An 11610-nucleotide genomic window follows, 5' to 3' on the forward strand; every position below is an offset into this window, starting at 1 on the left:
AGCTACAGTGAAGTATCTTCTCCACCAGCTTGTCAACCCTGGGGATCTCGTCGTTGCCTGGACAGTCCAGTGTCACCTGCGTAGAAGGACAAGGACGCAGTGAGTGAGCATGCAGGCTCAACGCCCAGGTGGCCATCCTGCTGCAGGCAGTCTGACCTGTCCCCTGCCCTGCAGAGTTGGGGTATTTTAAGCCAGAAGCGATGGCTCGCTGCCCATACAGACAAACCTCCACAGTCAGTCTGCAAGGCAAGGGTTCCCTGGGAATGTCTCGCAAGGTCACAAGCTGCAGAGACCCAGAGAAAATGCACTGATTCAAGCGGAACACTGCTCCCAGGCACAGAAATATCGGTGGTAACTGCAAAGGCCACCCACAAGACACGTTGCTGAGCTTCTCAGATAGTTTGAACTAAACCATCTGCCCAAATGTCTGAGTTGAAAACAAAGCAGAGAGCTGAACCCAGCTCCCTGAGTGCCTAGGCTTGCCTCAGAGGCAGGGTTTATGGCTCTGCCAGGATCAGTGGTGGCATGAAACTGTGAGGTCTGAGGGTGACTGGCAGATGGGCTGTGGGAAGCACTTCTGGACATCGAAGAAGGCAAAAACTCCCAAGTGGGAGGAGGCGACAAAGGGAGTGGTGGAGAGAACAGGCACACGGGATGAGCACAGGGATGAATAATGCAGGCACTGACGGGGGATGCTTCTGCAAACAGAGTGATAAATGCATCATTCATCACAGCAGTCACGTTGCTTCCAGCAGCCCCTTCCACCCAGGCATCTCAAGACAGGGTACAGTCACCAGAGAGACACCCTGGAAGGAAACTACAAGTGGGAAAACTTCAGGGAAGGGGAATGACTTGCCCTAAAGTGGTGGCAGAGCAGAGCTGAGAGTCCCTGAGTGAGGTCCCACAGAAAGAATTGTGGAGCAGGCAGGGATACTCACGATTTCCCACATGGACTGGGCTGGCATGCAGGAGTCGCAGTGAACCAGGGACTCTGTGGACTGAGGGAAGGTGTTGGGGACACTGTAGCTGAAACACTGTCCCAGACAGGCCCTGCAAAGACAACAGGAGGGATGTGGGCTCAGGGGAAGTGCCTGCTCTTCCCAACAAAGGCAGGAGGAGATTTGACTTTCCACTGAGACAGACAGAAGACAGCCAGGCAGAGGCAGGACATTGTGCCTGGCTTCTTGTGCAAGTGACAGTCCCCAAAGCCACTCACTCCGGTGCCATCCGCAAATGGAAATCAGCTGCATCCAGCTCTGCACTGAGGGTGAATGGTTACCTGTTCTGGATGGACTTGGACTCGCAGCCGCTGTGCCCCACGATCTGGGTGATGTTCTTTGCCTCGCACCAAGCACTCTTGTCCGGGAAGAGGGCGAGCTTGTTTATGGGGGGCGGTGCAGCCAGAAGCAGCGCTGGGAAGAGTGCACCAACCACGAACCATAACATCATGGCCAGCTCTGCCAAAATCCTACAACTGGAGACAGAGAGCAAAGCGTTAGCAGGAAAGAAAACGGGCAAGCTGGCCCATTTCTCCAACCCCATGGCAGTTCTTGGCTGCGACAAGAACAGGTATGTCCTCCCAGTGTGTTGGTGCTCACATCTCCCTCCATACCAGGGAGCCTCCCCAAAATATCGCACGGGGAGTGGACATGCTGCACTGCCTTTTCCCTGTTCAAAACCAGCTCTGGGGCACGCAGACACCCGCATTACTTCTCCCGAGCTTTGTGCCAGGAGCAACAGCAGGCTTTTCATCATTTCCCACCCAAAGCTGGGCTGGGAAAAGTTTGCAAAACAAAAGCGTCACCGCCAAGGGCCGAGCCAGGTTGGAGAAGTTGCAGACTGCACAAATGTTATTATTTCAGGAAGAAGCAGACTTCCCCACTTCCTTTTCTCCTACCTTAAAAGCCAAGCTGGCCTTCCTGCAAGCCTTCCCAGGGAAAAGGGACCGCTTTCCCGGGCAGGAAAACCACTCTTCTCCTAGAATTGCGCAGCAGGTGTCGCTGCAAGGCAGCAGCAAGCAGGGAGACGTGGAAACCTCAATCCAGAGGCAAGAAACGACAGAAATTATCAATACGGCATTTATTTTTATAGAGCCACTCAAATTCAGCAAACGGTTACACTGAGGACGGGAACTCAGTCTGCAGACAAGGGGGCTCCTTTTAATACCAAGCATAAACCTTGCTCGCAAAGCTGGTCGGCCGAGAAGGTTACTTACCACCCCCAGAGAAATCCCACGCAGGGTTTCCTTGCAGGCCAGCTGTACTCTCGAGCCAAGGTGCCTGCATTAACACTCCCAATCACTGGGGAAACGCAGATGGAAAAGCATCATAGAAACAGGGAAATTTTTTCCTTTGTGGGGTTTGGATGGAGTCATAGTGAAAGGCAGACATTTATACTTTCTAAAATATTTGTTAGAACCATGTTATTTGTTATTTCCTTCTATTTATTTATCCAGACGAAGATCCAAAGCCCACACTGGAAAGACTCCTGTTGATTCCCATGGCTCCCGGGCCCAGCCCTCTAACGCTTGCCGGGGAAGGAGAGGAAAAATGCCTTGTTTATCAGACGCCGGTGTCAGAGGCAGCTCTGCGCTGGGGACTCCCAGCTGGGCGTTCCCTTTGTCGCTCAGTCTATCTGCACAGTCTTCACCAACACATCCTGGGCTGGAGGACCACCACGTTTATTTAAATGATTGAGATGAACTACCTCACACAGCTCAAGCTCAGATATTTTAAGGTCATTATGGGGCAGAGGGTTTTGCCCTGTTAACCCTCCACTGAGCCCGAACTCCTGGATCTGAATCAAGAGAGAGATGAGAGACGCTTCCCCATCCTCCATCCCAAGGCAGCCAGAAAAGGGCATCCTCATTCCCTGGCCCTGGGACCTCTGCAGGATCTCTGCTGAATTTTCTTATTTCCTGATGATACAGGAACCATAATGGTATAACGCAGCAGCACCTCTATAGCCCTGGCTTCCTAATCCTCCCAGCACTTTTTCATGTGAATCCCACAGGTCCCGGGTGAGAATACCTGCACAAAACAGGGTTTGCAGGTCTTGGTTTGGGATAAGCAGAAGGTTTTAGCCCCTGAACTTGCACTGACATTAATGAGAGCAGTGTGGTTAAAGACATTTGTCCTGAAGACAACTCTTAGGGCTTACTTCTGCTCCCTGAAATTTTTTTCCATTTCAGTGGCAGAAGTCTGCAATTTCTGCTAAGAAGAACACGGCTAAGCTGCACACACACACACTTGGTTTGCTTGGTTTTCTGAAACGAGCATCACTCATTCCGCAAATGCCAGCAGCTCTGTGCTGAGGAATCCCGCTCCCAAAGGCAAGTCCGAGATCAGAGCTGGGATGTGACCCAAACAGCAATCATAACCCCCCGGGGAACAGCCGAAATTCCTCTGGAGTCAGCACACAAGTTCACTTCCACATGCCCGATTAGAGAGCAATTTCCTTCTTTCCAAAGAAAGGTGGTGGCTGTTTTTTTCCCAGGTTTCTATGCATCTCTACCCAGCAGCAATGAGGCAGACATTTCTGTCTGCACTGACAGCCCTGCTTCCCTGGGACCTTTTTTTTCTGGAGGGAGGTGTTCAATAGAGAGGTGTTTCTGCAGCGCTGGTCAGAGCAGACCCATTGCCAGAGGCATGAAGGATCATCTCCGAGCGTCTGGGCTCCTGTCTCGCTCTGATACCGAGAGGAAGATGAGTGAGGTTGTGCTCTGCTAAAGCACAGGACCTGGCCTGGATTCAGGAAAGCACTTAAACATATGCTTAAGCCCTCTCCTTTCCTGAGCAGGGAGTCTTCGTAACCAGGGCCCCTAGCAGCACGGCCGCTGGTCTGGTTTGTAGAGGGGCAGCCAGTGAGCAGGGGAACCGGGTACCTCTACAGAGCTGGAGCAACTGCAGCTTTACCCCATTCTTCAGGGCACTCGGGTGCTGAGCACTGCTATCCCCCACTGATTTTAAGCCTTGAACAGGCCACATCCACACCGTGTTTTCCTTCTCCCAAGAATGCCCTGGAACCCACAGGGCCACATTTCTAGTAAGTAACAAGGTTTATGCCAGTGCCTAGGAAAACATCTGATGCAGCTGAGTTTGGGAGGGAGCTGGGGCTGGAAACAGCCTGCTCGCAACCGCGGCATGTTCACTGGCATGGTTCAAACCAGTCATGCGAACAGAGCTGCCACTAAAACCATTCATCTGACAGCAGCCACAGGGTCGGAGACAAAAGCACCGTGTTCCTTCTCCCCCCGGCTGGGAAGGGAAGAGAAAAAGGAAGACAAGGCACCCGAGCAGGTTTGCAAACTCCCGATTAAATAAAGGTATTGAGCACATTCCTCCGTGACAAGCTAAATTACACGTTGCAGCCCCTAAAGGAACAAGTGTGTGCTCCCCGGCGCTGACCCCGGCCCTGGCCTGCCGGCGGGAGCAAGCACTTCCCCACACACAGGGGCTTCTTTCTCTTCTCCGCACTGGGGCACATTTTTTTTCCTGCTAGTCAAAGCTTTTCAAGCAGAAAGTTCAGCTCAGTTCCGGCAGACCCATCAGCCCGTGAGGGACTCCCCCCTCTCCCTCTGCAGGGAACCGCATGGCAGCTTCCTCCGCCATCCCTTCAGCACACATTTGAGAAATCAAATGACTCAGCCCTTGAGCCTGGCACATCCCGGACTCTGGAGACAAACAACTTCTCAGCGCACGCACAGCTGCAGCCTTGTGGTGAGCGGCCCCAGAGCCCTTTTCCAGCCTGTCCCCATGCCCGAGGAGCTGAGGGGCAAAATGTCCAAGGCTGATGGGTCTCAGCTGTACCAGCTCAGCATCCCTTCGAGGCCTGGAGAGCCTGGCAGGAGTCCTGCCGACGGCTGAGCCTCCCATGAGCCCGGTTTTGAGATCTGGTGGTAGCATGCTCAGATGTTTTCTGTCACCTAGAAGGGCTCCTTCCTCCCATCCCGGCAGTCCTGGGGACTCTCAGAAGTCCCACAAGCGGGACAGTCCCCGCCAACGCCTGGAAGCAGCTGGGAAAACCTACATCGGTACATCGGCTGGAGGACAATCACGGGAATTACCTCGGAGGCCACGTTCCCACCATCCAGCCCACAGCTGTTCCCAGCCATTTGGAAACCAAACACTTCTGGAGGAAAATAAAAAAGATCTAATCAGTTTTACCCTCTTTTTCCAGTGGGAAGTTTACACTATAATACAAGACAAGCCTGCAGGTGGACATGGGGAACATTTCATGAGTAGTTTAATATATTTATAGGTATTTTTCTTATCCAGAATCTTGCAATTTTGCCAAACACATAAAAACACAGACACAGGTATATTGTGCTCATGGCCACACACGCAGCATCCCAGGTTCTGAGAGACAAGAAACCCCTAAGATTTACAAACATTGCCTAGCCAAGACTCAAAGCCTGCGAATACAGCACAGAAATAGTGTCAGCTCCATGCTGTAGCTAAGGAATATGAGGTAGGAAGCCGGGAAATGGCCTTACCTCAGTGCCTAACCCAGTGATTCAAGTCCTTGTGTGAGATGCATGAGATCTCAGCAAGATGGACAAGGTGAAGGTTTCTGGTCCTGGTCTGGATGAGAGCTGGGACCTCTACCTTCTTCTCCTGCCTCCCTGGACACACGGCTGTCCTGCCCGACAGAGCCAGCTTCCCACCCAGCCTGGCTCTCAAGCTACACCACGCCAAGCTGCCAAGAGCAACCCCAAGTTGGTGTTAGACATGAATCACAGCACTACCAGGTCCTGCCTTTGCGTTCAACTAGTTATTTGTGCCATTTTGCTATGAAAAGCTGCTGCACGGCACTGCCGGGAGAAAAGGAGGCCCCAAAGACGCGCTGCTGAGTGCACTGCTCCTTGCCTCAGTTTCCCTGCTCGTAAGACCAGAGACAGGGGAGCGCCGTACACCGAGTGAGCTGACGGGTGCAGAGAGAGTGGGAAAGCACGGGGAGGTCTTTGGAGCACCAGACTTCCTTCGAGGGAAGAGGCTGCCCGGGGCAGGAGGGGAGGGATGGCTGCCAACAGCCCTTGCCCCACACGATGCGGCGCGTTCCTCGACGGGAAGGTGCTCGGGGGACATGCCGCGCTGCAGGGCAGGCGGGAGTCAGGCTGGGACACCGCTGTGCGGTGGGGGAGTCGTGCAAGGACACCGTGCTGCAGGGCAAGGTGGGGTCGCTGCCTGGAGAGGAGCAAGCTCTCCAAGGACTTGGGTGGGATCGCTCCTGTGCGTGGAGGTGGCCAGGAGCGATCTCTCTTGCAGGTAGCTGTAAACGCTAAAAGGCAACTGATTATTTAGACACCTAATAGGAAGCAAAGCCACAGTAAGTGTCTGATTTGGTGGCAACTGGAAAGAAACATGTACCTGTCCCAGAAAGATCCAGGGCATGGGTCTCCTTAGACACAGGATTTTGTCTATACACTAACTTCTGAATACTACAGGGAATTGCCTCTTAGGAATCTCAACTCAAATAACATTTGCTTACATGGAACAAAAAATATTATAAGCCAGCATTATTAGGAGGAAAAGTTTAAATCTAAACTGCGAAAACCTGAAAAGTCACTGTGTACTGAAAAAAAAAAAGAAAACCAACTGATTTTATTGAATACTTGTCCTTATTCAATACTTGCCCCTTTTTTGAAATTTGCATTTAACTGAAACTTTACATTTTCCAATTTGGTTGCAAAAAATACAAAGTACAACATTCTTTTGGGGACTCTACTGTTGTGCCTGCAATAGCCCAAATTAATCTGATCGATGTCACGACAATATCACCAAGGGAGAGGGAAGAGAACTATGCACTGAAAATGTCTAGAGGTAATTCTTCAGGACAGCAAGACAGATGAGTGCTTAACTGCACACAGAAGTCTATTCTGAGCTGAGAGCTTCAGTCTTGCTTCGCAGAGCTGCAAAATCTGGGAAGAAATTACAAAAAAATAAAATGGGAACTACCATAGAAGACGTTTGGTATTTAACATGCACAAGAATCAATCCTAAAAGGTTTTTGATAATGGAGCAAAAGCTGTGTCATTTCTCACTGTGGATCTGGCTGTCTCTGCTTCTTTCAAAAGCAGGAGATGTTAGAGCTTCCCTTTCTGTAACGTATTAACTTCCACTCAGGCATGGTTGGGCGATTCACAGAACTAAAGCAGAAATAGAGAAAAGCAGAGCAGCATTTTTAAAGCCCTCTCCCCTCCCTACTTTGGCCAGCATTTCAAAAGACTTTGATACATTGGGAGTTTAAATCTGGCTTCTCAACCATGCACTGAGCACTCGAGAAACTCATTTTATGCAGCTGGAAAAAAAAATCCAAGCTCCTTTACCTACAAAAGTCATTGGAAAGCTACCTATGGACTTAGACAGGCTTAGAATGGGGTCCTAAAGGAGCTCTGCTGGAAAAGGGACACACTAATGGCCTGTGGAGGAGGCAAGAGTAATATAAACAGTTTCTGGTAATTTATTTCAATTGCTCAATTTCTTCAGCATTAAGAAAAACCATGGCCAGGAATATGCATCAGCCTAAAGCAAAGGAATATATCCTGGCCCCACACTGCCCTCCACTCCCTCTCTTCTTCAAGCACCTGCTCAAAATGTAGGGCTCTAAAAGCAGCGGGGAAAGCGGGATGGGAGCAAGGATCAGCTGTGTTGGGGACCTGGAAAACAAGCCTGGTACTAGCTCCAGCAGCTGGCAGTTTTGGGGAGAAGTGGAACTGGGGTGCCTCAGCGAACTGGGGAAAGAGAGCGCGTACGGGCTCTGTCTGAGACCCTGCGCAAGGAAGGACTAGTCTGCCGTATGCTTTGGCTAGAACAGTCCCCGGCGGTAGGTCATATCTGAGCGCATTGCAGATAATATGAGAAATAGGCACTTTCAAACACAGCTGTTAGCAGCGTTTCAGCCAGAGGCCTTGCTCGCATGTCTGGACCTGAAAGAGGCTCGACTCCCTCCCGCGTTTCCCCCGGAGCTGGTGTTTCCCACACAGCCGTCCCACGCGCTCGCTGCTGCAGAGCAAGCAGGCAGAGCCACCCGCCGCGGGCAGCACCGTCAGCCTGGGGCTGGGGGTATCGGCTGGAGCTTTGGCCACGCAGGAGGACCACAGGTGTCCAAACGTGGACCGTGGATCCAAAACCCTTTGAAAATCCCACGCAATAACAGTGACTGCTGCCCTCCAGCTGGGCTTCTCTCTCGAAAGCTGTCCCTGGCCCCTGCAAGCAGCAGTTTCCCACCCAGTGTGGAAAGGGGCCGTCTTTTGCTCCACCACAGCATCACTAATCGAGAGCCTGACCACTATCACTTGCCGACGGCATCTCCCCAAAGCACCTGGCTCGCTCCGGAGCGCACAGTCACACCGTTTCCCCTTGCAACTGAAGCTACAGCCTCTCCCCTCCTTTTTCGGTGAAAACAGCTTTCACGGGGCCGGCGGTAAAACCCGCACCGCCTCCGGGAAGGGTCCCAAGAGTCGTTCACTTTTACCCGTGTTTGATTTGCACGCAGGCACCAGCGATTTCCCCTGGGAGCGCTTCTCCCAGCAGGCCCAGTTCTGCTTTCACTTAGTGTGAGGTAAACTGGGACCGGCTCCTCCGAATGACTCCACTGGTGCAAATGAGATCAGAATCTGGCACCGCTTGTCTTACTCAAAACAAGCATAACTGGAACCAGATAAAACCAGTTCTAGTACATAGTGGCCACCAGGATTATTATTTTTTTAATTTAGCACACACGCTGCGTAAGGCCATCCTGCAGTCAGGGATGGGAGTTGTCTCGAATGCCAACCACGCTGGCTCTCGGCTCACTCGGTCATTCATTACCAAACTTGCATAAAAAATCAAGCCCTGTCCTACGCAGCGGGGTTGCGCTTGCAGGATCAGGTTCCCAGCTGCTGGAGCAAGAGGGGGAAAGAGGGAAGGAGAAAGGGGTTTGCGGCTGAAGCTGTGGATCTTTCAGTGACGGTTCAGGATCCTTCCTGCCGTTCCCCTCTCCCTTTACACCCGTTTAGGCCATATCCTGGTCACAATACCAGAAATCCAGTCAATTTGAGTGCTGTTTTGCCCTCTTTTAATCTCTGCTTTACACTGCACCAGCCTTCTCAGTTTTGACGACATAAAACCCAATGTCTGTGTCATTTACGCACGGCACTGACTGCAGTATCTCCAATACCGAAGCATAAAAACACGTGGCAGTGCAGGGCCAGAGGCTTTCGGGGGTAGCGTAACAGCTTGCAGCCCAGTTGGTATTTTCAATTGCTACCAGACGTGCTGGGGGCTGACCTCACACTTGACATTTAGACAGTCTCTCCTAAAACTGCAGGATTGGGCCCAGCAACCACAATAAAATCAAACCGTGAACGGAATGCCGGTCTTTTCCCCTCTCTGGACAAGCCGTCTGAGGTCTGTATCAGAGAAGAAGCAGGCTTAAGCCACATCTGAGACAGTGACCAAAGCGAGGGCCCGATCCTGACGCCATTTCCAAAGCTCAACTCCAAAGGATTGAAATCTTGGCTGGCATGGGGGTAGCAGCCCAGCCCAGCTCCACAACTGGTAGAAAGGAGTGTTGGGTTGCTCCGTTCCCACCATCGGACCTAATTTACACCCAGGAAAGCCCTGGCCCCCACCGCCCCGTGCCGCTCCCTCCCTAAACAGCGCTGTGCGAGAAACAAAGGTCTGGGAAACGGCAAGCACAGCTCCTGCCAGTGCTAACGGGAGGCGCGGAGGACAGACCACCCCTCATTCCCTCTCCAGTCCTCCGCCAAAAGGATGATTTTATCAGCCGCTCAGGTTTTTAAGTCTGATTTGAGCAGCTGAGAAGTGTCTTTGCCCTAAGCCGTGCTGGACCTGCTGGCACTCTGGTCCTTGCTTTATCGCAGGGGATCTCCAAGCCTGGGCGACTACAGAGGACGTGTTTTCTGCCAGCAGATTTAAAAATAAAAGATCAGGAGCAAGGCCCTTGGACGGAGCAAGTCCCCAGCTCTGCCTGCCCCACAACAAACTGCCGCAGCCACAATACAGGAGGCAGCAGAGGTATTGCTAACATTTTAATGGGAACAGCACAGAGCTCGGGGAGGAATAACTGCCCAGGAGTTTACTCTGCTTCTCGGGCAGGTTTCCCACGACTATACCAGCTTAACACGACCTCGGCACTGCCAACACACACCGCAAGCAAAGTTACTGCAATATGGGCAGGTCTTCACGGACACTTTAAAAGCAGTTTGGCTTGGGGCCCAATCCTGCACTTCCCGGGCACCCAAAACTCCCTCCAGCTTGACTGCTTTTCTCACTCCGGGGAGACGACCGGGCTCTCAGGAAGACTTTGCTCATTCGCCCTCTTTGCAAGACCGCAAACTCCCCAAGCTGGAATTTAGCGCAGAGAGGTCAAGCCAAGAGCCCAGATTCTTCTCAGGGCTGTTTGCAAACACTTGGGATTTTTATACTGAAGGCAAATTCCATTTCCCATCATGCGGTTTGCAAATTTGAGGCGAACTGCCTTTTTCGAGATGGGAGACTGCCTTCGAAAAGCAAAAGTGCCCATTGTATACAGCCGATTTTTGGCTGGTTGGACATTGCAGAGAGGACATTAAGTTCTTAGGCTAAAAATACAAGGGAAAATCTGGGCCTCGCCGTATCACTGGGATCTTTCCCACTCGTTTCAGCAACCCAAAAAAACCCGCATGGCAAAGCTGTGGCGCCCCGACTCCACAAACACTTCACACAGGCTGAATTTTTAATTTGATGGGGTTAATCCTAGATGTAAAAGTTAGATTGCGGAGCAGAGCATAAGTTTCTCGTAAAGGCGCTCTCGTAAGAGAAATGTTAGTAGGCAATAAGGGATTGTCCGGATCAACTTTAATGCAGCCTGAAAATGACCTAAAGCATGTTCTGTCCCCGGAACATCTCTTAGAGAAAAAGAGAAATCCCCAGTGTGCATAAAATGCAGAGATTATTGTATATAACAAATAAGAATTGCCGCAAATACTTAGACAAACTGAAATACTACGTTACGACTCAAGAAACAGGTAGAGCTATATCAGATATAAGCCCTTGTAATATTCCAGTAAGCACAAAAACTATTTGCAGGATACATGGATGTAAATTCATCCCCAGTGCAAACTTTTCAAGTAACAAAAGTTTACTGCCCTGCCGTCAGGAAAATTTCTTTCCTTTATGACACCCGAACTACTATACGTCCTCTGGCATTGCGGTTAATCGATACGCTGAACGTTCCCGTTCTTTCCTCTGCACTTTTGTTCGAAACCCGAAATAGATGGGAAGGACTCTGTACCACAGATGTGCAACCGATAGAGCGCGGCTCCCCATATCCTATTCTTTTATTTGAGCTAAAGCGGCGGTGGAAATAGTTTAACGATTGCACGGCAGATCCCCCGAAGTCCGCCTCATCTGCAACTGATTTCTGCCCGTGGCAATAGTCTCATCCTCCCGGCCATCAATCACCCGGGGGAGAATGGAAGGGAGAGGAAAAGAGGCGGAAAATCTGGTGCTGATCAGCGGCGAGAAAAAGCAGCAGGTCCGCTCCGTTTCGGGGCGGGGGCGGGGGGGGAAAGGGGAGACACAAAGCCAAGGGCTACTCACCACCCAGGCGACGGCGGGCACATCC

At 51.4% G+C, this 11610-nt stretch overlaps 1 protein-coding gene across 1 annotated transcript in view; it reads right to left on the minus strand.

The window, feature by feature from the left end:
- NBL1 (neuroblastoma 1, DAN family BMP antagonist) overlaps positions 1-1449 on the minus strand; it is a 1666-nt gene extending 217 nt beyond the window's left edge. The window contains exons 1-3 of the mRNA XM_009575510.1: positions 1280-1449; positions 939-1050; positions 4-76 (exon numbers count right to left, since the gene is read on the minus strand). Coding sequence (XP_009573805.1) covers positions 4-76; positions 939-1050; positions 1280-1449 — 355 coding nt within the window. The remainder of the gene's footprint in view (positions 1-3; positions 77-938; positions 1051-1279) is intronic.
- Positions 1450-11610: the final 10161 nt, after the last annotated feature.

The sequence above is a fragment of the Fulmarus glacialis genome, unplaced genomic scaffold (genome assembly GCF_000690835.1).
Source record: "Fulmarus glacialis isolate BGI_N327 unplaced genomic scaffold, ASM69083v1 scaffold54, whole genome shotgun sequence".
Lineage (NCBI taxonomy): Eukaryota > Metazoa > Chordata > Aves > Procellariiformes > Procellariidae > Fulmarus > Fulmarus glacialis.